This window comes from Nansenia antarctica (assembly GCF_963989245.1).
Source record: "Nansenia antarctica genome assembly, chromosome: 14".
NCBI classification, from domain to species: domain Eukaryota; kingdom Metazoa; phylum Chordata; class Actinopteri; order Argentiniformes; family Microstomatidae; genus Nansenia; species Nansenia antarctica.
Genome location: NC_137684.1, coordinates 22,160,220 through 22,184,495, shown reverse-complemented (window position 1 = coordinate 22,184,495; position 24,276 = coordinate 22,160,220). Strand labels below are relative to the sequence as shown.

At 41.9% G+C, this 24,276-nt stretch overlaps 2 protein-coding genes across 2 annotated transcripts; one reads left to right on the top strand and one right to left on the bottom strand.

Annotated features, from left to right (window-relative positions):
- Nucleotides 1–280: 280 nt before the first annotated feature.
- Nucleotides 281–9,957, top strand: etfbkmt (electron transfer flavoprotein subunit beta lysine methyltransferase; the record flags this gene model as incomplete). Its single annotated transcript, XM_080544718.1, has 5 exons — nucleotides 281–361; nucleotides 1,038–1,066; nucleotides 7,999–8,229; nucleotides 8,474–8,604; nucleotides 8,943–9,957. 5 exons carry the CDS (start codon nucleotides 281–283, stop codon nucleotides 9,290–9,292), a joined length of 822 nt encoding a protein of 273 aa, XP_080400844.1. The 3' UTR covers nucleotides 9,293–9,957.
- Nucleotides 9,958–10,714: 757 nt separating this feature from the next.
- amn1 (antagonist of mitotic exit network 1 homolog) lies at nucleotides 10,715–18,624 on the bottom strand. The gene is made up of 7 exons (XM_080545415.1): nucleotides 18,538–18,624; nucleotides 15,453–15,585; nucleotides 15,069–15,198; nucleotides 14,083–14,300; nucleotides 12,418–12,474; nucleotides 12,149–12,260; nucleotides 10,715–11,176 (listed from the first exon to the last, which is right to left on the bottom strand). The coding sequence occupies exons 1-7, from the start codon at nucleotides 18,561–18,563 to the stop codon at nucleotides 11,100–11,102; spliced, it is 753 nt and encodes a 250-aa protein (XP_080401541.1). The 5' UTR covers nucleotides 18,564–18,624; the 3' UTR covers nucleotides 10,715–11,099.
- Between the last annotated feature and the right edge of the window lie 5,652 nt (nucleotides 18,625–24,276).

Here is a 24,276-nt window from a genome sequence, read left to right as displayed (position 1 = left end):
TAACACAAAATAAGAGCTTGATGCTATTTGAGGTAATTAACATCCATTAACAGTAGCCTGTTAATCCCACAGATGTGAGCAGCTGTGGCTCCTGGTCTGGCTCACTGTATCAGAGAAACCCACCGAGACCCTCAGCCTGAAAGGTGAGGAGAGACTCGTTGCACCGTGACATACTTATGACATTGTTAGATCTTAGTGGTATTTCTTACAATATAATCCGTGTGTCAGTACAGGATCACACTGTTCTGCTATTGTCTGTCATGTGTAGACTCTAGAGAAGATGGCCTCTGCATCTGGCAGACTGGCCGGCATTCGGCAGACCTTGTCTGACTCCCAGGGGCACCGACCTTGGGTGTCTTGCGTGAGCCGAGGCGCCAGGGCTGGCTGATGTGTTGATCATTACGATGTAACAACTGTGATACAATGAGTATTTTAAACCATCCTTGGCCATTGTGTGATTGTCTAATGCTGATCTCAGATGCCAGAAGACGTTCATTCCGTATGCAGTTCCTTCTGTTTAATAAACCTGAGTGATCATTAAGACCCGTGTTTTGAATATCCTTGTCACTTCGTGTTTGCTGCACACCTGATCTATCCAGAGACGACACAACGCAATTTAAGATCACGACTATCCTCTATAGATTGATTCATTCAACATCATTATCGACAAGAAGATCCTTCAACGTAAAATGGCAAATGCTGGCACAGGATCATCTGTCACTTTTTAATCCAGGTTTTACTTAACAGCCATTTTGGAAAGCTTTCTCACTCACGGAACTAAAGCTCATTGTGCCTGGTAAATGTAGAACTGCTTTGTGGCATAGACATCACTATCTCACAAATAGTCCCACATCCTGAGAAACAGGCAGTTCTCTACTGCTTTCATTCCATGTAGTATAATATGTTTTAGCTATTTATCCTTTAACATATAGGTACCCCGTTGAGATTAAACTTATAGAAAAGAGGCTTGTTCCATGTCAATTCAATGTGCAATCTACTCCTCAGAATCTCATCTCTTATCTCTGATTGTGCTTTAGACTAGCAGTGACGTACGTACAAGATCAAGGTAAGTGATTTATTTTTGCTCCAATCTCTGAGAACAGTCACAGTCGCACCACCCTCTCAGCAGTGCGCCACTTAAATTGGGTATTTGAAGTGTAAAATCTCCAGCTCCTGGACATGGCAACAAGCCTCATCATTGATCCTCCAAAAGGTTGCCTGAATCACAACCTTGTTAATGGGTGAGGGAAAGGCCTCAGCACTTTCATGTCCTCCATTTGTGTGAAGAAGAAGAAGCCCACTCTGTCACCACTGACTCAGGCTCCAGGGCTCAAGGTTACAGTCCCTGTGTGAAGTCGCATTAATTTCACTCATGTAACCGAGTTGAGATGATAAACTCACTCCAAGTTCAAAACCCCCATTTGCGCTGTCGAAATGCTAACTTTTCGATAGCGCAGCTGGTTAACATCAGGTTATTGAGGAGACAGTCGCGTGTGTTTGCAAGTCAGAGGTTGCAAGTTCGAGACTCGGTTGGAATCGACTCAGCTGGGCTACTGTTCACGACAGCTTCACTCAGGCACTGATAGACACTAACCCTATAAGAAAAAGAAAATCTCTCAAGCAGTAGGCATTGATATGAATGAATCCTGGTCTAGACGGTAGTGGACATCAACTCTGGTTAACTGGCATACCTCCTCACAATAAGTACAAGACAGAGACACTCGTTTTATTACAAACTAGTAGCTTTACCATTAGAGGCTGAGAATATTCGGGGTCCACCACCACCCCATCTCCACCCTCACCACCCCTCTAAAGCTCTTGCATGATAATCATGGTGCTTTTCCACTAGAGACTGGGCCCCACTCCAGGGGCATCATTTATAAAGCTTGTGTAATAATAATAATAACTTTATTTGTATAGCGCTTTTCCTGCAAACGTTGCAGCTCAAAGTGCTTTAATCATTATATAATCTTAATTTAATTATTTAGTCATTTAAAGGCAATGTTAAAAAGATGGGTTGCAACTTTGATGCAAATTTGGGGATTTATAAAATAAAATAAAAACATGCACACTGGGACCCGTGTGTACACACAGAAACGGGAGAAACGAGCAACTGTGACTCCTCTGGCAGAAGAATGGAGAAACACATTGAAATTGCTACCATTGTGTAAAATAAATAGAAATATTACTTCTCACGTATTATATAATTTATTAGGAGTGCACACAACAAATACATGCACACTGCACATATATTAACTGGACATATAAATATATATTCGCCCTTGTTCTGCTGTACGCATCACACTCTACACATTACATATCATATTGAATATATTCCCGCCGAGAGACGGGAGTCGTAGGCGGCGTATCAAATGTCAAAGCTAAACATTTATTGAATGACATGAACGAGTCTCAACCACACACTTCAAGCATGTAACTATAACTAACTAAACAACCTGGGTACCACGCACTTAACTGTCCGTGCGGAACAATACTCCCAACCCATAGTTCTGTGGGTGAATTATGTCAACCCACCACAATATGATATATAGGCCTACATATCATGCACATGTATTGCTTTTTTACATTCATTGCACGTAGCGCTGGACATGAACAAGTTGGGCACCGTCCGCATTTACTTCACAGTAATGAACGTCTTCATAAGTGTAACGTTCCCGATAAGTCCAATGATTGCAATGTCCATACATACACCATGCAATGTCCATACATACACCATGCAAATAATGTCCATACATTCATGGCTTTTGCACAATAATCTGGTTAGATGACGAACTGTGTTTCAACTCCTCAACAATGTCATTCGCTGCCTTGCAAAGGTCTCTTTGCGTTTGTAGGACCTCGTCGGTCAACACCTTGGGAGTGGGACGACTGCCAGCTGGGCCTTCATCCAACAAACCCTCTGTGTCGCCGTGTGGTCCAATGCCACTAACAGCACATGTCCCCAGTGTGGTCCAATGCCACTGACAGCACATGTCCCCAGGATGGTCCAATGCCACTAACAGCACATGTCCCCAGTGTGGTCCAATGCCACTAACAGCACATGTCCCCAGGATGGTCCAATGCCACTAACAGCACATGTCCCCAGGATGGTCCAATGGACCAATGCCACTAACAGCACATGTCCCCAGTGTGGTCCAATGCCACTAACAGCACATGTCCCCAGGATGGTCCAATGCCACTAACAGCACATGTCCCCAGTGTGGTCCAATGCCACTAACAGCACATGTCCCCAGGATGGTCCAATGCCACTAACAGCACATGTCCCCAGGATGGTCCAATGGACCAATGCCACTAACAGCACATGTCCCCAGTGTGGTCCAATGCCACTAACAGCACATGTCCCCAGGATGGACCAATGCCACTAACAGCACATGTCCCCAGTGTGGTCCAATGCCACTAACAGCACATGTCCCCAGTATGGTCCAATGCCACTAACAGCACATGTCCCCAGTGTGGTCCAATGCCACTTACAGCACATGTCCCCAGGATGGAGGCGACGCGTTGGTCCGTTGGCAACAGCTCCGGTGCGCTAGCCGGTCCTCCCCCAGGTGCCTTCACGCTGGCCTTGTGGTCAGCACCACGTCTTCTTAACCTCGGTTAGTGTTCTCACACCATCTCCAACTTCATTGACACTGGCAGCGACACACTGTCAGGCAACACATGTGGTTTTAGTGGTGATCCTTCCCACTATTCAGGCTCCCGAAGAGCGTTTGCGACCGCGCGTCTAATTCGGACAAAGACAGTCGATCTCCTCAGTAAACGTTTTTCTTTCGTTGGTCTACCATCGTGTGAACCCGCCAAAGGTGCTGCTCAACACCTCAATCAAGCCTATTTATAGCACTTAATTCAGCCGCTATAATTGAGCCGCTATAATTGAGTGACTATAATTCACTTGCCTTTGAGCCAAAAACAAATCATAACCTGATTGTTAGCGGGATTCACAGTTATTGACACATTGCCTGAAAGGGTACAGTTATTGAAACAGTTATCCAAAGCAGTCCGTTTTGGTGGTGTTGGCGACGGCAGTCAGCACAGGTGTTCTTAATCAGATTGATTGGGAGGCGCATTGATACTGGAAATGCGGTTGGAGCTGAATTGAAGGTTGTTGGGGTATTTACCACTGTTGCTAACCAATCAGAATCCAGTATCCAAACATGCTGTTGGAGAAAAAGTTCATTCACTTAATTGCGTTCAATTTCAAGTATATTTGTTATTTATAGACAGAACAAGCGCAGCCCGTTACATAAATAATGCTTACGTCCATTTAGAAAAATGTGCTTACGTGCAAGTTGCAAGATGACGTTCAAGTACATTTTTATAAATGAGGCCCCTGGTCTTTTGGGGTCTTCTTTGGCCCTTCTCAGAGATGGAGACATAAAGGTCTGAGGCTTTAGGCCAAACACCAGTGTCAAAAGTGACAGTGTAAAAGCACCATAATTATTCTTGTTATTATCAGGTTGATCAGGTTGATCAACAATAATTGGCGTTCAAAGCCGTGCTTTATTCCCAGATGATGTAACAGCTATGATGCATTTTTCCTGTTTACCATAGCCTACCCTACAGTAATAATATTCCAACCGTATGTTACCATGACAACAGTGGTCATTTTGAGCTATGGTTTTGAGAACTACAGTGCTCTCCATAAGTATTGGAAAGAGGAAGCATTTAGTTTTCTTTCAGCTCCGTACTCCATTAGTTTGGATTTGAAATCAAACAATGTCTACAATTAACAACAATTACTATGGGGTGATACTCTTAGCTTTCATTCAATGGGTTTTTTATTCAGATTGGGTTCACCATTAATAATTAAGAAAGTAAAAAAAATTTTAAACACACTCCCTCTTTTTCAGGGCTCCAAAGGTATTGGAAAAAAATCATATAATGTCCAAATAAAGCATTCATATTTAATATGGTCCACAATCGTCTGCATGCAATAACTGCCTGAAGTCTGGACTCATTGATCTCACCAGACGCTCTGCATATCCTCTTGTGATGCTCTGCCAGGCCTGTACTGCAGCCATCTTCACTTGTTTATTTTAAGGTCTTTTTGCCGACCATCTTATCATCAGGAAATGACATGCATGTTCAATTGGATTTAAATCTTAAGATTAGTCTCTGACACATTCACACCTCCCTCCCGGAGAGTGTTCCTGACCTGTGTTCCTGACCAAATCTTTCCGGAGATAAAATGGCAGCAAAAGTAATCAAAAAAGTGAACCATAGAACTAGATTCTTGTACAGGATATCCTCACTTGTCAGTAAAAACACACTGAGGACCCTATCAGGAGCTCTCATTCAATGTCACTTCGACTATGCCGTAACATCATGGTACTATAGAACCACAAAGGCCCATAAAACAAGACTCCAGACAGCCCAAAATAAACTGGTTAGGCTTCTGCTAGGCCTCAACCCTAGGACACATCTAACCGCTGCTCATTTTTTGAGCCTTGATTGGCTACGAGTAGTTGACAGAGTGCAGCAGCTTGCACTGGGCCTGGTCTTCAAGATTCGCTACACCACAAAGACACCCAAGTACCTGTCAACATACTTCCAAAAAGTGAACAACGTCCACACATACAACACCAGAGGAAGCTCCACGAACCACGTTCAACCGCGTTGCACCACAAACAAGGGGTTAAACTCGTTTGCAAACTATGCAGTAAAAATGTGGAACGCCCTTCCTATAATCTTAAAGGAGTGCAAAACACTGCCCACCTTCAAAACCACTCTCAAAAAACATTTACAGGAGGCTGCAATCCGTAACTGGACCCTCTAAATCAAAATCAGATTAAAAGACCCGAACTACCCACTGTACATACTTTGTGTTTTGTCCCCCGCCCCCACCTGTGGTGTATGTCCCCACCTGTCCTACCCGCTGTACATACCTTATGTTTTGTTGTATTGTTCTTCCCATGATGGATGTATGTTTATCTTGTAGATAGTAATAGTTATTTGTCTGTATTATCTTGTAGATAGTACTAGTTTTTTTTGTCTGTCTTACATGTAACGATGAATTGAGAATCAAGGACCCCAATTGAAATAAGCCAGTGGCTTTCTTGGGTTTTTATCCTGTTAGTTGACCTTGTATGTAATATGTACTTTCATGTACCTACTTCTGCAAATCTTCTAATAAAGTTTTCAATCAATCAATCAATGTGTGGGACAGTAGTTTCTTAATTATAGCAAGCATTCTTCGGTTATCTACTCTATAATTCTTCTTTGGCCTACCAGCCTGTTTGCGATTGCTGAGCTCACTGTGCTTTCTTTCTTTTTTAATGATGTTACAAACTGTTGATTTTGGTAAGTCTAAGGTTTTGGCTATCTCTCTGATTGATTTTTCTGATATTTCATCCTCATAATGACTTCCATGACTTTCATTCATCTCTTTGGTCCTCATGTTGACACCATTCACAGAATCCAAAATACTATAAAAAAAAATATACCCCATTATAGATATTGACAACTGTCTTAGGTCTGCACAAATTATGTGACGTGACTAGACAGAAACACCTGTCAAACCAATTTTCCAATACTTTTGGTGCCCTGAAATAGGGGGACAATATATAAAAAGGGTGAAACCAATCAGAAAAAAATAACCCATTGAATTAAATCTGAGAATCTCTACTTTAACCTCATAGTAATGTTTGATTTCAAATTCAAACTGTTGGAGTATCGAGCTAAAAAGAAAAAGACAAAATGCTTCCTCTTTCCAATACTTAAGGAGGGCACTGTATATTTCTAAGTGAAGAGCAGAAACCACAACATTCTATCACACAATAAATACTACTACTAATACTATACTACAATTCTCTGTTTTGTTTTGTAACTGTTGTATAAAAGCAATAAGGCACTTGAGTGTTAAAGATTTTATTGATTCTGAACATATAAATGCCGTAGTTCAACTGTCTTACCAGAACAAAAATATAACATTGTATTGTATTGTTTGTTTGTAAAAAAAAAAAAAAAAAAAAAAATATAATATAATGTAATTGTAAACAAACACTGTATAACTTTGAAACAAGGTTAAAACTATCATTTTGATCTCATGAATGGTCAATCTGCATCGATGGCTATGAATTTGAAAGTGATCACATTTCTCCAGCCCCGTGCCCCACCTGTTTACCAAAGTGGCGGCCACTTTGTCGTTGTTTGAATTCCAGATGGCCACTTTTTTTTTTTTTTTATCGTTATTTTCTATATACTTTCATTTTCATTTTAGCATGGAAAGAATTGTGTCACTGGTTTTCTTTGCATATTTTCCTTTTAGCAACCATGCAATCACCAAATGACTGTGCAATATGTGACTGTGCTAGTACGATTTTGTTACTAGAGTAACTACAAAATGTGTGACCTGGCTTGCATCAGCTGTTTAAAAGTATTTAAATGTGTGTAATAATAGCAGTAGCCTATTTAACCCTAAACCTAAACCAGCCTTAACCCTGAGCGGAACCAACACAACATAGTATGTTGTATTAGGGGCATTATGAAAATGGTGCACATGTCTCACTTGTTTTGCGTCCGTGTGGAAACGACTGATGTCATGTGTTTTCAATAGGATAATCTATGAGACTTTTGTGTAAAATGGACCAGAACCTTTAAGAAACCTGTTAATTTCTGCCAAATCAGCTGACATGTGTATGTTTTTAATGCAGTGCGCTAAATCTTCCTGGAGAACTAACTGCTAGGCTGTCCGGCAGGCGAATTTGCGGAACCTAGGATGGTAGGGGAATGTAGGGCAATACCGCTACCTGATTGGTTGGCGAAGCAGGGAAGGTAGGGCAATACCGCTACCTGATTGGGGGCTCTTCACGAGTGCTTCGCCAACTAATCAGGTAGCGGTATTGCCCTGCCTTCCCCTACCATCCTAGGTTTCGCAAATTCGCGTCCGGCAGGCTAGAGTATCTAGCTAAACATGTTCACCACATGTGTGAGAGTTCTGTGCACTAAAAACAAAGCTTACGTTCATATTGCTCTCAGAGCCTTTTGCACCAGCAGAAATAGACACCTCCAAGGCTTTAATTCTGATGACGAGATAAAGAGGTTTATTGTAGAAAACACGGAAATAGTAACGAAGCATAATTTAACACCAGAGATCCATTTGAGACTGTTTACACCAAATTGTCGGTTTTGGCATGAAAGACCAGAGCTCTGGCCTTTCTCTGAGCCTTTCTGGGCCATCTACTGGCCAGGGGGACAAGCACTCTCCAGGTATGACTTTCAGTTGTCATTCAGATGAGAATATGGGTTGAAGCAATAGAATATTGTCAACATGTTTGCCCCATAACATTTTGTACTATTATATATAATTTTTTTTAATCAGCTACTATTAAGCAATCAAATCAATGTAGGCATTGTCATTATTGAGCATATACCTTCACTGCATTCTAAATCATCTTTCAATGTAGCCTATATTGTTGTGTGAATCCACAATTATCTCTATCCACCTCTCCAGATATCTGTTGAGTAACCCAGGAGTGTCTCTGGGCAAGAAAGTGTTGGATCTGGGATGTGGCTGTGGGGCCTCAGCCATCGCTGCCAAGCTCTGTGGTGCTGCTCATGTAGTCACTAATGACATTGACCCTGGTAAGAAATCATCAACACGCTCTATGTACACTGATTGATTGCCACATTTTATTTTGTGGGGCATATAAGTGATACAAATATATGATGATGAGCTCAGAAGATAACACATGATAGTTATATACAACACTTATTTCAAGTGTATTTCCTGATTGAACAAAGTGGAACAATGTGGAATATATGTAGCCTATACCGTTCTTAGAAGGGGCTGGTCTTTATATTGTATCTAAAATACTTGGACTTTGACTCCAATATCACAATAATAATAATAATAATAATAATAATAACAACAATTATTGTGATAGTCACCCGAGCCCTGATTATCACTCTTCTTGTTCCAGTTGCAGCCATCGCCACCCAGATGAACTGTGAGTTGAATGGTCTGGACCCCCTCCCCTGTGTGACAGAGAATATGATTGGTTCAGCACCTGAGGGTTATGACCTTATCCTTCTGGGAGACATGTTCTATGAGGAGGCCCTAGCAGACAGCCTTCATGGTTGGTTGGATCAGTGCATCCAGACCCACAATACTCAGGTTCTGATAGGAGACCCGGGGAGGGCCCAGTTTGAAAGCCACAGCATCAGGAGGCTCCTGCATCAACTGGCCCAGTTTGAGTTGCCCAAGTCGGTCAGGGAGGAGAACTATGGGCTGACCTGTAGCACTGTGTGGCACTACCAGCCTGAACTCTGACGATCGGGAAATGCTTTTTCCCCAGTTTGTGTTCTTTTTAAAAGCTAAAATCATACATTTTGGTCCTTTACTGAACACGAACTTGCGACTGTAAATTGCACTTTGGACCATTACCTCTTCAATACAACTGCCTCTTATACTCTATAGTGTCATGACACATGACTGAGTGAATATCACCAAGTGCTCCTCATTGACTGAAGACATAGCACAACCTCTTTGCCTTTCTATGTTACATAAGGTATGTGTTCACATTTTATTGTCCCTGGAATGAGCTTCGGGGTGTTTGTGCTTTTGATTATGTCTAACTAACTGGACAACTATTATAAATAAAGTAATATCCATTGATATACAGTCAATAAAACAGCCTATTTTGGCCTGTGATTCATTACAACACCGCCAAGTCACATAAAAGAATATCTTACTCCTACACAGCCCCTCCCGACTTGCAAGAGATGCTCATCCCCCAAACCTCTGCCCGGTCTCTCTGCTTTTCATCTTACAATGACTGATGGATAGATGATTCCCTTACTTAGACAAATGTATTTGTTGTAAGTCACTTTGGATAAAGGTGTCTGCTAAATGCCAAAATGTAGAAATGCACTGTCTTTCTGTAATGTCAAATCTAGCAGAGTGCTATAAAAGCAATAATAAACTATAGGGTAATGATAGGGTAATGTGTTGTGGTGGAAAATCCATAATGATCTTACATATATTCATGAACAATAATACATTATCTGTGTGTCATATGACCTTTGTGTGAATGATTATTGGGTAGCAAACTCGTTATTGAGAATACACTCTCCTCAGCCTAGAATGTTGCAGTCCAGTCTGGGACAGACACGGTCACTGTGACTACCAAGTCATCACTGTGACTACCAGGTCACTGACTACCAAGTCATCACTGTGACTACCAGGTCACTGACTACCAAGTCATCACTGTGACTACCAGGTCACTGACTACCAAGTCATCACTGTGACTACCAGGTCACTGACTACCAAGTCATCACTGTGACTACCAGGTCACTGACTACCAAGTCATCACTGTGACTACCAGGTCACTGACTACCAAGTCATCACTGTGACTACCAGGTCACTGACTACCAAGTCATCACTGTGACTTGGTAAGCATAAGTGGAGAGCTGATGATGCCACTTTGGTTGAATGAGATTGGATAAATCCCATCCAATGAATCGATCGATAATGGTTGAGGATGAGGAGGTATGGTTCTCACATACGGTAGTATAAAGAACAGGTGTTTTCAGTTGTTCTGCAGACCAACTCCAGGTCTTTGATATGACAATAAAGATCTGTATTCCTCAGAAATATTGACCTCCTGTTGAATTTCAATACAGTTGTGTACAGATTTCTGAAGCACAGAGTAAGGTCTCAAAACATTTATTACATACATGTTCAGTCCCAGTAGTAACGTACAACATCAAACGGTCACACTGCAATTCATCAATCTAACATTAGAGCCTCCCAGCTCCATTACAAGAAGTGCAGTACAGTGTTCATTTTGGCAGGCTTTTTAGTCGTTTACAAGTTCATTCAAACTCAACTCATTGTAATGCTGATGCTACTTAGCCTTTAAAGTCTTATATCAAACATACTTTCCATCACTTGGCCTATATCTATCAAACATACTGTACTTTGTTACATCAGCACATTCCTTTTCCACACAACATGTGTGCTTACATCAAGTTACAATCAAAAAGAGAAAACAATTAGAGGCAATATGGTATTTAAGTCATTTGTAGCCACAGTGCATTTTAGCATGTCCTCCTCTGGTCCACCGAATACACCTTCACTAACTGTACACCGTCCATGACACCTGACGGATCTTATTTAGGCCTATGAAGTTCTGCAGGACCTCCCTGGACCGATCTGAGAGGCAAGTTTAAGAAGGTTATTAAGAATGAGGTTATACCATTATTACACCCGTTACCTGTAAAAAGCTACTTTAAAACTCAAAGAAAGGACTGACTTATGTAGTGCCTTATTCCAAAGCGCTTTACAATGGCCTCTCATTCACCCATTCACACACCAATGTTAGCAAGCTACCATGCAAGGCACCGGCCCGCTCATTGGGAGCAATTTGGGGTTCAGTGTCTTGCCCAAGGACACCTTGACATTTGGCCAGCCAGGGTTCGAACCGCTGATCTGCAGACCTTGCAATCATTAGACGCCGGCACTACCTCCTGAGCCACAACCACCCCCTATTTAACCTGTATTTAACCAGGAAAAGTCTCATTGAGATTAAAAATCTCTTTTTCCAAGAGCATCCTGGCCAAGACAGGCAGCAACACAATTAACAGGGTTGCAGACATAAAAAACATAGAACAATTTACAATGAAAACATTATTGTAAATTGATTATAGATTAAAGCCCTATTCGCACTGGAGACAGGACTAGTATTATCTGGTGACCTCTGTAATTTAGAAATTACGCCCCAACGTCTGTGTTTCATGTGGCACATTCGGACAGGATAAGCGAAATCTGTATTTTACTGGAATTTACTGACATTCCCCCGGATATCACAGATCCACACGCGTAAACACCAAACACCACATGTTCGAGAACTAACCAATGCCTGTTGCGCTTGTTGTTCATGAAGTCGGATATTACACAGAGCCATGACATCATATCCGGGGGAAGGTCAGTAAATTCGAGTTAAACACAGACTTCGCTTGTCCCATGCGAATGTACCACACGAAACACGTCGGGGGTAATTTGTAAATTACATGAGGTCCCCAGATAATACTAATCCCGTCCAAATAGGGCTTTAGATATAGGAGGTAAATATACAGCCGCTATAAAGTTTTATGAGAAAGCGTTAAACGGATTATCAAAGCTCACCAGTGATGCGAGGACATCCAGCGAAGTTGAATATCTGAATGTTGGGACAGCTTGTGAGGATAGCGGTCACTGCCCTGTCTGTCAGGTGACGACAGCGGCCGAACTCTACCTCCTACAACGCATCAATGGTTTGAACGCATCACATGGTTTGAATATTGCAATTTAGTTTTTTAGGTTCAACAAAAATTATACACACAACAACAAAAGAAGACATGGCCAGATGACGGCAATCTTTGAATAAGATATTGTCATAGTGTATGTGATATTACCTTTAAACTGTTAGAGGAATGTCCAGAGGCAAGCCCAATGACACCAACATCTGTAACCTTAAGCAAAGGTAAAATGTTAATCTACCCAAAACGTTTAAAAGATGGTATTTCTATGCATCAAAGTCACAGAACATACATTACATACCCTATATTGAAAGCCTGCCTGAACAGGTGATTCTTTAGCAAGGTCTTAAAAGTCAATACTGTCAGCAGCTCTGACATTGTGAGGGAGAGCATTCCACAGGCGAGAAGCATAGAAAATACATTGACAGAACTGTTTAGAGGAATATTGCCAGCATGTTTTGATTGCTCTTACATTGTTTATACTGCTTATGTATTGCTTATGCTATTCCATACATTTTGAATGCTCATTTTTATAGCTGTTGTGCTTAGTCTGCTTACGCATAGATGTGACTATAAGATGGATAATTACTGTGTGTTAGGGATGCTCCGATCTGGATTTTTGGGGCCGATACCGATCACCGATTTTTTTCCTCAAGATCAACCGATACCGATACCGATTTTTTTTTTAAATACATAACTGTAGGCCTACTGACTGGATAGCCTACATATTTTTAGCTTTTTAGACAAAAGCTCTGATCCATTAGGCACCAAGCAAACGCAGACCCATTTTTATGGCATAGTAAAAGTCTGGCCTATCACCCAGTTAGGGCCTGAAGCCCAAGTCAGTCGATATGGCTGTATAAAAGACATCATAAACGTGGCCTTCATGGTTTACATACTGTTACGTCCTCCTATGTTTTCTGTTCAGTTATCTGTCTTCCCCAGGGGAAAAAAACAAACGGTTTTGCGATCGGCCATTTTTGCCGATCACCGATCGAGTCATTTGGAGTGAAATCGGCCGATTTAAATCGGTGGCCGATAAATCGGAGCATCCCTACTGTGTGTTACTGTATTACTGAATTGTACCTGATCCTTTGTCTTGGTGGTGCAAAAGATAGACAGGAAGACGAGGTAAATGTGCAGATGGAGTACGTAAGTGTGAACTGCATGCACTGTATGTGGGGCAAGGGGGGGGGGGGGGGGGCTGAGTGGTGGAGTGTGTCAGGTTTACTAAGGGCACACTTTGATGCCATTTTATAGATTGTGTCACCGTAGTCCAGCATAGGAAGTAGGTCATCTTCACGAGGGTGAAGATGGGTGAGGGTGAACAAAAGTTAATTGGCTGACTAATTTGTTCCTCTCAAGATTAACAAAAAATGTGATGGCATTGCTCAGAGCTAAACAAAATGTCAATGTTTGCAGCCTGCGCTCCATTCAACGCTTTCCAATCATCAAATTCTCCAGACTTCCAAAGGACAAGGGCTAACGAGACTTGGAAGTCTGGCAAAGGGAAACCAAGGGTCAGACAGACTATGGTAATTACCCAGGTAGTAGAGTTCCATTTTCATTCCCCCTGATTTAACCCCAGGCCCAGAAATGCTGTTGTTGATGAGGATAAAGAGAAGAGCACAGTCATAAAATGGAGGTATTTAAGGGGATTCTTGAGTAACGCACTATATACCACCTAACAACTATACATAAAGCGTAGTTTTTTCTAATCCTGTACTGATGTCCATAGCAGATGATGATGATGATGATGATGGAGAGGAGATGGTGTGAAAATAAGAATGACATACAGAGACAAACATAGCCTTCAGTCACCTGTGTTCCAGAGAGGCAAATACTGCGAAGCATCCTGCAGTTCTCTGCCAGTGCCTGCAGGGCAGCGTCTCCGATGGCGGTGCAGCCCCAGAGGGAGAGGACCTCCAGCCTGCTGCAGCAGTGGGCCAGAGCCACAACCCCCTCATCGGTCACTGCAACACATGATGTCAGGTCCACCTCCTGTAGGTTCGGGCAAAGGGAGGCCAGGGTTCTCACACCTACAGAGGATCAGTGACAACATGAATAAGCGACCACTGTGTGCATGGCGTGTCAGAGAGGGTGAGGTCAATCAATGATCTTTCAATTCTAATATTCAGGTTTTGTCTGGCTGAACAGTTCATCTCAGAATTTCCTATATTCAGTATCTACATCCTGCTGAGAGAAACAAGGTCAAACACAATATCATCTACGAGATGGTTTTAGCCTAATGCATCTCAGAATAAAACACATTAAAATCACACTAGATTGATAGGAAGTGTCATGATTGATGTACAGATACTAGGCACTCTAAGCAACTGATGTCTGTAGTGATTATAATACAATTCTCCTCTCTAGCTGGCACTCCCTCGTTCTGTTGCACCATTGTGCTGTATTATATTGTATTATTAGTGGGCTTGCTTCAGCATGTCCAACTATTGTTCTTCCACAGAGCATCACCAGAGAAGATACCAAGCATCTGGTGGGGTCAATGGGTTGAATGATTTCAATGATTACACAATGACACACTCTCTGGCTACCAGTTACCATCCATCCATCCATCCATCCAACCCACCAACAAAACAGCGTTAACTTTATTTACTCCTACCATAATAAGACTCACTTTCTTTCAACTATCCAGCAAACCTATCTAGCAGTTCTCCAAACCATGTTCTACTACCTTCGTAGTTCTACTACCAAAATAAGCCCACAAAGTTTCTTCTTGAATGTGTAATTCTAGTCTGAATGCACTGTATTGTAAGCAGAGAGAAAATAACATGAGAATGTACCCTCTGTGGTGATGCCATGAACGCCTCTCAGTAATATTGTCCTCAGCTGCGGGCAGTGTATCTGTCGGAGCGCAGAGTCTGACACGTCACAGTTGTGTAGGTCCAGTGTGTGTATCCCACAATGCAACAGCTGAGGGCAAGTATAGCAGGGGGGGTAGCCCTATCACCACACATACTGATCACAGGTGTATCATCTAGCTCCACCAGATCTAGCTATTTGTAATGCATATTATTATCTTATGAAAACAATTAGCCAACACATAATACTAATAATATGAACCCAGTGGTACTTAAGACATTTTATTTTGGTGAAGCAAATCACATTTCTCCAGTAGCCTGCCTGCCTGAGCCTGTTGATCCCTGACCTACTGCAAAATAAATTACCTGACTGATGTTCAGATCGGTGACTGTGCCACGTGACGTCATGATTCGTACCAGTTTGTCCTTTAAGCCCACGGGTAGGGTGATAATGTCGACGTGGTAGTTGTCTGCATAGTTGGCGACACAACTAGCGCTTCTATAAATGAGGGGAGATAAACAAAGTGTATAGGATACTTGACTTCACAGCCAGTGATGGTCCAGGTCATGAAATGGTCTCTGAACTACGTTAGCCATCCAGTCTACACACGCTTGTGGGGATCTTTTGCTACTGCTACAGTATGGAAGCATATAGCTGACTAAATTCAAATGCTAATTATGCAATATGAGATTGCAATTGCATGTTCCACTTTTGCATGCATTCTTTCAGACAATATTCAAATTCAAATGCAATTCTAGTGATTTGCATTTTCATTTTCATGTAACCGATGTGAACATTCGCTGTCAATATTAAAATTATAATGCAAAGCCATTTGACATTTAATTTCCAAAGTCATGCGCTACTTTGTAGCTGACAAAATTCAAAAGTTCATTCTAATGTGCAAATTACTTTGCAATCCCAAAATAGCATATTCATTTGCCACTTTTGCCTGCGTTATTTGAGTCAATATTCAATTGCGTATCACAATAATGTGATATGCAATTGCAATTTACATGTTCTAGGAAACACATCCGCTTTACAGCTGACAAAATTCAAACTCTCTATGCAATTCGGTGATACACAATTGCATTTACATGTTCTAGGAAACACATCCGCTTTACAGCTGACAAAATCCAAACTCTCTATGCAATTCGGTGATACGCAATTGCATTTACATGTTCTAGGAAACACATCCGCTTTACAGCTGACAAAATTCAAACTCTCTATGCAATTCGAACGCATCCGGGTACTTTGCTCTCCCGTCATGTCCACGCCCCTTTTTGGGTGATAGAAGGGGAGAAGTTTGACTGGCGGTCAATGGAAATTTCTGGTCTTTGCTACTTTAATCCGATAAAATAAGAAAACCGTAGTGCTTTTTAGATATTAGGAGCCCAAATCCGATGGCCAGTTAGGCAAACTATTATATAGTGTCGTTGCCGATCAATGATCGACGTCGTTATATAGAGAAAATTAATGAAATAGGGGTTGATTCATCAGAGCAGTCATACGTCATCTCCCTGTCATCAGGGATTTGTCGATCTTTGATTTGATTTGCCGTGTAAGTCCCCAGATGTGAGTGTTACATTAGTTTTCTTAAGATAGGATAATGAATAAATCTGTTCAATTGGCATTTGCCTACTGTTAATCAGTGCCTACTGTTAATCAGTAGCCTGTATGGTGTATATGAAGATGTTATAGCTAGCTAGCTACGATTTATCATGAAAATAATGAACAGCAAGCTAGATCCAAAACTAGGGCCGGTGGAGGAGGGCAAGTGTCACATTGGACAGACTACCAAAACAGAAAAATAAAGTATCTTAACGACAGCAAAAGTGATGGATGTCAGAAATAGCCTACATTACCTGGAGATTCAATAAGGTACTTTTATATGACAGGATATGGGTTAGGGTTATATGACACCTGTAGCGAGATAGATAGATAGATAGATAGATAGATAGATAGATAGATAGATAGAGCCAAAAGTAAAAAGTCGCTGAGAGACGCAACCAGGGTCTGGCTGGTAATTGTATGATGCGCTAAACAATCCGCTGAGATGAAAAGTACGTTTTAGAGCATTTATTGAATAGAACAATCAAACTTGGCGACATACAAAAATAATCCATAAGCGATCAAAACCAGAAAAATAACAAACAATGCGTATAGAATATAGAATAGAATAGACTTTATTGTCCTTGTACAGTTGCCTATACAATGACATTGTAGTGGTTCTTCTGAAGGTGCAAAAACAGAAAAACATATTCACATATTCACAAACATATACACATAACATATCACAAATATTACACACTAGACCAATTCAAAAGCGAAAATGCTATAAAACAAGCTAAGAGACAATGAGGTCCGTGGTGTCAAGTGCAAATAAAGACAACAATATTAAGAAAATAAAAAAAACTATAAAAGCAAGCTAAAAGACATGAGGTCAGTGTCTCATCTGGTTCATCAGTGGTTCATCTGCGTCATATGCGTATAATGCGGTCAACAAAAATACATCGCTCCCCTCTCTCTCCACTACCGCAATGCCAGGTGCGCAGGTGCTTAAATTACCTTGCAATATCACCCCCCATAACCATACAACATTGTTTGTTTATTGCCTTGATCACCGTATTGAGAAGTCATATTATGACTTCTCAATACGGTGATCAAGGCAATAAACAAACAATCAAAGTAGGAGTACAGACTTTCAGTCTGCCTCCATCCATGTGGATGAACCACCCGACCCAAAGGCCTGAGGTGTTGTCGGAGGCATGAATATGATTTAGGGGGTATTTAGTATAACAGGCTGGGTTTATTGTGAGTTTACTTGTTTGTTTATTGCCTTGATTGCCTAATATCTAAAAAGCACTACGGTTTTCTTATTTTATCGGATTAAAGTAGCAAAGACCAGAAATTTCCATTGACCGCCAGTCAAACTTCTCCCCTTCTATCACCCAAAAAGGGGCGTGGACATGACGGGAGAGCAAAGTACCCGGATGCGTTTGAATTGCATAGAGAGTTTGAATTTTGTCAGCTGTAAAGCGGATGTGTTTCCTAGAACATGTAAATGCAATTGCGTATCACATTATTGCATTACAATTTGAATATTGACTCAAATAACGCAGGCAAAAGTGGCAAATGAATATGCTATTTTGGGATTGCAGTCATTTGCACATTAGAATGAACTTTTGAATTTGGTCAGCTACAAAGCAGCGCATGACTTTGGAAATTAAATGTCAAATGTCTTTGCATTATAATTTTAATAGCGAATGTGCACATCGGGTACATGAAAATGAAAATGCAAATCATTAGAATTGCATTTGAATTTGAATATTGTCTGAAAGAATGCATGCAAAAGTGGAACATGCAATTGCAATCTCATATTTCATTAGCATTTGAATTAGGTCAGCTATATGCTTCCATACTACAGAAACACGTTCAGCTCTCAATACTCACATGTTCAACAGTGAATCCACTTCCATAATAATGCCAACTACTCTCAGTTGTTTGATGAACTCCCCAGCAAGTCAAGCGCAATAGATCACATTCAAGGAAACTCAATACTGTCGCTATTATTTAGCCATTTGCTCAAATAAATAACAGGTTAGATTGATGGACACGACTGTTGGTAACTCGGCTAGTGGTCAAAACAAAAACAAACCCATGTCCGCTTTTCTTCTTCTTCTTCTTCTTCTTCTTCTTCTTCTTCTTCTTCTTCTTCTTCTTCTTCTTCTTCTTCTTCTTCTTCTTCTTCTTCTTCTTCTTCTTCTTCTTCTTCTTCTTCTTTTGGTTTTAACGGCAGCGTGCGTCCTTGATGTTGCATTACTGCCCTCTGCTGGAATCAGTTACCTCCTACAATGTCCGGTTGTCAGATTGTCCTATCGTGACGTTAGAATTATACGGTTATTATACCATTTTTGTCAAAATTGAGTTTTTTTTTACATAATCTGGTCCATTAGGTGTTTATTAATGCCTGTGTGGTGTTATTTTTAAAATGTTGACATTTTTGAGTTAGTAATTCATAAAATACAAAGGTTCCATCTCACAAAACATAATGGAATGTAAAAACTTTGACGCTCAATATCTCTGAACTACCCTAAACGGAGATAGAACCTTATCATTCTAAGCTCACGCTATCAGTCCTGTTCGCTTAAGAAAGCTGACCAGACACTCCCTGCCTTGTCCACATCCACCACACTCCACTATGCCCTTCAAACCTGCTCCTGTCAGTCCTGCTCTTTTCATTCCCTCCATCATGTCCCCCCCCTTTCTGATGTATATTTCCTGCAATTAACCAATACATGTTCCACTGTTTCTTCTACCAACAGTGTGACATCCTGTCAGATGTTTTCCCATAATGTTAAGTTCCCTTCAAATTACCGTGCCCTATTCTTAGTCTTGCCATCACCACATCCTCTTGTCTATTTCCTCCCCTGGTTCTCACACTACCCACTCTATTTTGTATTGCATGTAATTGTCTTCCTCTTGTCTCCTGGTCCCACTGCTGCTGCCACTTTTTATTGGCTTCCCTCCACACAATACTCTTTCCCTCAGATTTTGATATTTGAATCGTGGTGTCTTTGTCACCTTTTTTAACAGCTTGTTTGGCTAGTTTGTCCACTCTCTCATTACCCATGATGCCCATATGTGCAGGGACCCAAATGAATGTGACCACAATTCCTTGCTTCACTACTCTTGAATGTATTTCCATTATTTTATGTATCAAGTCTTGGCGCTTGCTAGATGTACTGAGTCACTGCAGATCAGCACTCTGCTGGGTTTAGCTTGTTCAACCCACTCTAAAGCCATCCAAATGGCGTAGCTACAACTCAACTGTAGTTTGGAGTCCTGTCACATATCTCAACTCTGTGGCTAGGAACTACCATTGCAGAACCAGTACTTTCTGTTATTGGATCTTTTGATCCGTCCGTAAACACCTGTATATATTCTGTACATTTCCTTTCTGTATTCATATAAAATTCATAAACAAAATCTACACTTTCTTTCCTTGCCTTAACTTGCAACAATTCTAAGTCAACAACCATGTGTTCTTGCATCCATACAGGGGTTGTAGGCCACACCACCGCCGGGCAGAACTCTCTTCTTCTTCTCTCTGAAAGGTTTATGCCTATCAATAAGAAATGGACAGGGCATACTACATCAGGCCATTACTCTCAAGTGAGCAGCCGAAGAATAATGAAACATTAGAGATGTACCGCCGTGAGGCCGATGGCGACTTTGAGAAAGCCACAGACCTCAAATATTAAGATGGGAGAAAACTATCTATGGGTCAGGAACATCCCAGTCTCCCAGTCTATCTATGGGTCAACAACACCCCAGTCTCCCAGTCTATCTATGGGTCAACAACACCCCAGTCTCCCAGTCTATCTATGGGTCAACAACATTCCATACACCCCCAGGTGTCTCAGCTGCTGCATCTCCTGTCCATCCAAAGCTTGATTGTACTGTTCCCTCCCTTTCCCAGCAGGCCTGGAGCACTTTTTTGGTTGGGTGGCTTTTCTTCTTCTTCTTCTTCTTCTTCTTCTTCTTCTCCTTTTATTCATCCCACCCTGGGTACGAACACTTTGCTCGGCTGCCCTCGAACAGGCGGTTCAGGACCATGTTCGCAAGGACAAACAGACTGAAGCTCAGCTTCTACCCCAGGGCCATCCAGGCCCTGAACACAGCAAAGACCTAGGTTCTGGGCCCTGGACAGTCTGGACGGATTGATGGTAGCTGCTGGATTGAAATCAGGTGTAGTGCTGAGGCACAAACGTGTACATTTCAAGCCTGCAAACTGCGACACTTTAAATGAATGTGCAATAACACTATGTGCAATATGACAACCCTAGGGTACATAAGGTTCAGAGAATAGGAAATGTTAGAATAGGTATAGCATAGCATAGAGTACAGCACAGTGTTTTATTTGTATAGTATAGTATAGTGGATAGTGTACATAGCCTTTATTTATGTAAACCAGCTCCTTTCCCTTCTTGTTTTTTTTTGTTTTTTTTAAAGTTTTTTTTGTAGTTTTTTTGTAGTTTTTCTTTTTTTTTCTTTCCTAAGCACCAGGGGAGCCCCCCCTCCCAAATGTCGTTGTTTGGTACCTGTACTATATCAATGACAATAAAGACCATTCATTCATTCATTCATCCTTTTGGGTTCAACGGCAGCTTGCATCCTTGATGTGGCATTACTGCCATCTTCTGGAGTTAGCTAACTCCTACAATGTCCGGTTGGTCAGATTTTCCATCAGTTCTGTTCTCTTGAGGCTTAAGCTGACTAGACACTTCCTGCCTTGTCCACTTCCACCACACTCCAGTAGACCCTTTACAACTGCTCCTGTTAGCCCTGATCTGATCATCATGTCCTTTCTTTCTGAGGTATATTTCCTGCAGTTAACATGTGCATGTTCTACTGTTCCTTTTACCTGACAATGTGTTAGAGTTCAATATGTTTTCAATGTTGTATAGCTGCTAAACAATAGATGTGTGATTCATTGTTGTTTAGGCTTTAATTATGTTTACCCCATAGGCATAAATCACCTTTTGCACTTTGCGTAAGAAATGTATTGCTTTGCTTAAACTGTACAATTGTGACATACTCTGAAACATTGTGTCCCAAAGAATAGGGAATTAAGACTTACCACACACACACACACACACACACACACACACACACACACGCACACACACACACACACACACACACACACACACACAGGCTGGGTAAGAGGTGGGACAGGCAGGCTGTAGCTGTTGATAATGTTACGGTCTCCTCCCTCCACTGCTGTCTTGTTCTGATTGTGTTGCAGGATGGCAGTGGGGAGAGGAGGCCTGATTGGCTGATGTAGCACACCTGTGCCTATTTAGGGTGTGCGTTGGGGATCAGTCTCTCTCTCTCTCTCCATACAGGTTATCCTTTGTTTTACTCATTTGTTAGTGGCAACCTTTTGATCCTTTGTTTACACCTTACAACATTCCACATTACAGATCACTCACCCACACCCTACACAACTGATAAACTGACTATCACATCTCATTTCTTCATTCTTTATAGTCTTTAGTTGTTAATAAAATAATAATTTACCTTTACCCTCGACTTGTCTCCCTATTTTGTCACTTACTCTGAGCCGGGTTAGTGACAAATGGGGGCTCGGCCGTCGGATTTAGTTGTTGTAGGACCTTTTGTTGTAGTTTGGTTAGCGCTCTTTGTTTCACTGTTGATAGGTTCAGTGATTTTGGATTCTTTGGTAGGTTCTTTGTTAAATTGGTTAGTTCGTTGGTTCGTTGTTCTTCGGTAGGTTCTTTGTTAAGCGCTAAACATTTGGGAGATAAGTTGAGTATTGTTTTGTTGATGCTGTGGCATCTTAGTTACCTTTGTGTTGTGATTTGTGCCCACAGTTATTTGTGGTTGTTTGTGTGCTGGGGGAGAGAGAGGACTACGGTTTGTCTCCAGACACTTGCCCAGGCTAGAGACGCCATTTGCTCTGCTATCTGTTGGGACACCTAGGAGTGTGGTTGTTCCTTGTGCAGTGTTGAGAGATTTAGGAGCTGATGCCTTCTACCCCATGTTAGGCTTAGCGGCGTATTTCCTTTGGGGAGTGCGTTGGGCTTTTGTTGTTTTTTTTATTATTTTTGTGTGGTAACCGTGGCTAGAGCAGTGGTCTCGGGGGCATTGCCGTAGCACGGGGGAGTGCGCCAGCGTGCTGGTTACTTGTTCCGTGTTAGCGGTATTGAGTGCGTAATTACCCACCACGAAGCCACACGAAGACTACGAAGACTAGGGTTGAGCTATCTAGGATTTGGGGAAGCTCTGTTAAATATCTCCATTGCTGCGCTCGGTGCGACTGCGACTGCTACTGTTTTGTATGCTTCAACAGGTGGGGAGGCATTTGTTGTTATAGTAGTTACGTGCACATTAATCATGGCTTCTATTGTCGAAGAGTTCATGCAGAAACCATCAGTGGAGTTGTTAGAGAGATGTAGTAAGGACCAACTTTTGAAAATCGCGGATCTCCATAAGATTGAAATAAGTAAAACTGTTAGCCGTCTCAAGGAGACTTTAAGAACGGTCGTGATGGATAATCTGATTCAAGCTGGTATCCTGGAGGAATCTCTAACCCTTACGCCTGTCCCAACTCCCGTGAGTAGTAATTTGACTTTTGACCAACAGAAGGAGTTATTGTTGTTGCAGCAAGAGCATGAGAAAAGCAAACAGAGGGAGTTGTTGTTGTTGCAGCAAGAGCATGAGAAAAGCAGGCAAGAGCATGAGAAAGGCTTGGAGGATGCTAAGTTAGAATTACAGTGGGAGCATCTTAAGTTAATTAAAGAGGGGGAAAATGTCGGGGGTTTTTCTCTCTATGATCCCGACCCCGCTAGGGAACGTGTGGGTCACCATTTTGATATTTCTACTAACCTAAAGCTTGTGCCTAAGTTCAATGAGCGAGACCTTGACTCGTTTTTTTTACTATTTGAGCGAGTGGCTGAGGTTAGACGTTGGTCTGATTCAGACCGCATCTTGCTCCTACAGAGCGTGATTACGGGTGGAGCCCAGGAGGCCTACTCTGCTCTGAGTAGGACTGACTGTAGGGACTATTCCTTAGTTAAAACTGCAATTTTGCGTGCTTATCAATTGGTTCCGGAAGCGTACCGCCAACGTTTTAGAACTGCAAAGCGGCGTAACGAGCAATCTCATGTTGATTTTGTCCGTGAGTTGACGTTACAGTTTGATCGGTGGTGTTCTGCCTCATCTGTTACCAGCTATGAGGAGTTGTGTCAGTTAATTGTGTTAGAGCAGTTCAGAGATTCTGTTCCTGAGCACCTTGCTGTATATCTTGGTGAACGCGAGGTGTGTACAGCTCCTGAGGCAGCAGTGTTAGCTGATAAGTTTGTTTTAACGCACAACGGCAGGTTGGGGGAGCTACGTGCTCGTGACTGGGACCGCAGTGAGAGGCGGAGCTCATCTGGGTTTCGTCCTGTTAGTTTTGAGGCGAGGAATGAGACCCCGTCCTTTAAATTTGATAGAGGCTCACAAGGAAGAGGAGCCTGTCGCTACTGCCGGGGGGGAGGTCACTGGAAGAATGAGTGTCCTGTCCTTCAGGGCAAAACCAGGTCTTTTTCTGGTCCTGAGGTAAAAACGGTTGGGCTAGCAGTTACTGAAGATGCTTGGTCTACCCCCAGTTTGTCTTGTGTG

Coding starts and splice junctions, on each gene's coding strand:
- amn1 (XM_080545415.1), bottom strand. CDS start 18,563: ATGGAAGTGGATTCACTGTTGAACAT. Junction 12,261..12,417: donor ATTCCTCTAACAGTTTAAAG/GTAATATCACAT, acceptor GATGCGTTGTAG/GAGGTAGAGTTCGGCCGCTG. Junction 11,177..12,148: donor TGGATGTCCTCGCATCACTG/GTGAGCTTTGAT, acceptor CTTGCCTCTCAG/ATCGGTCCAGGGAGGTCCTG.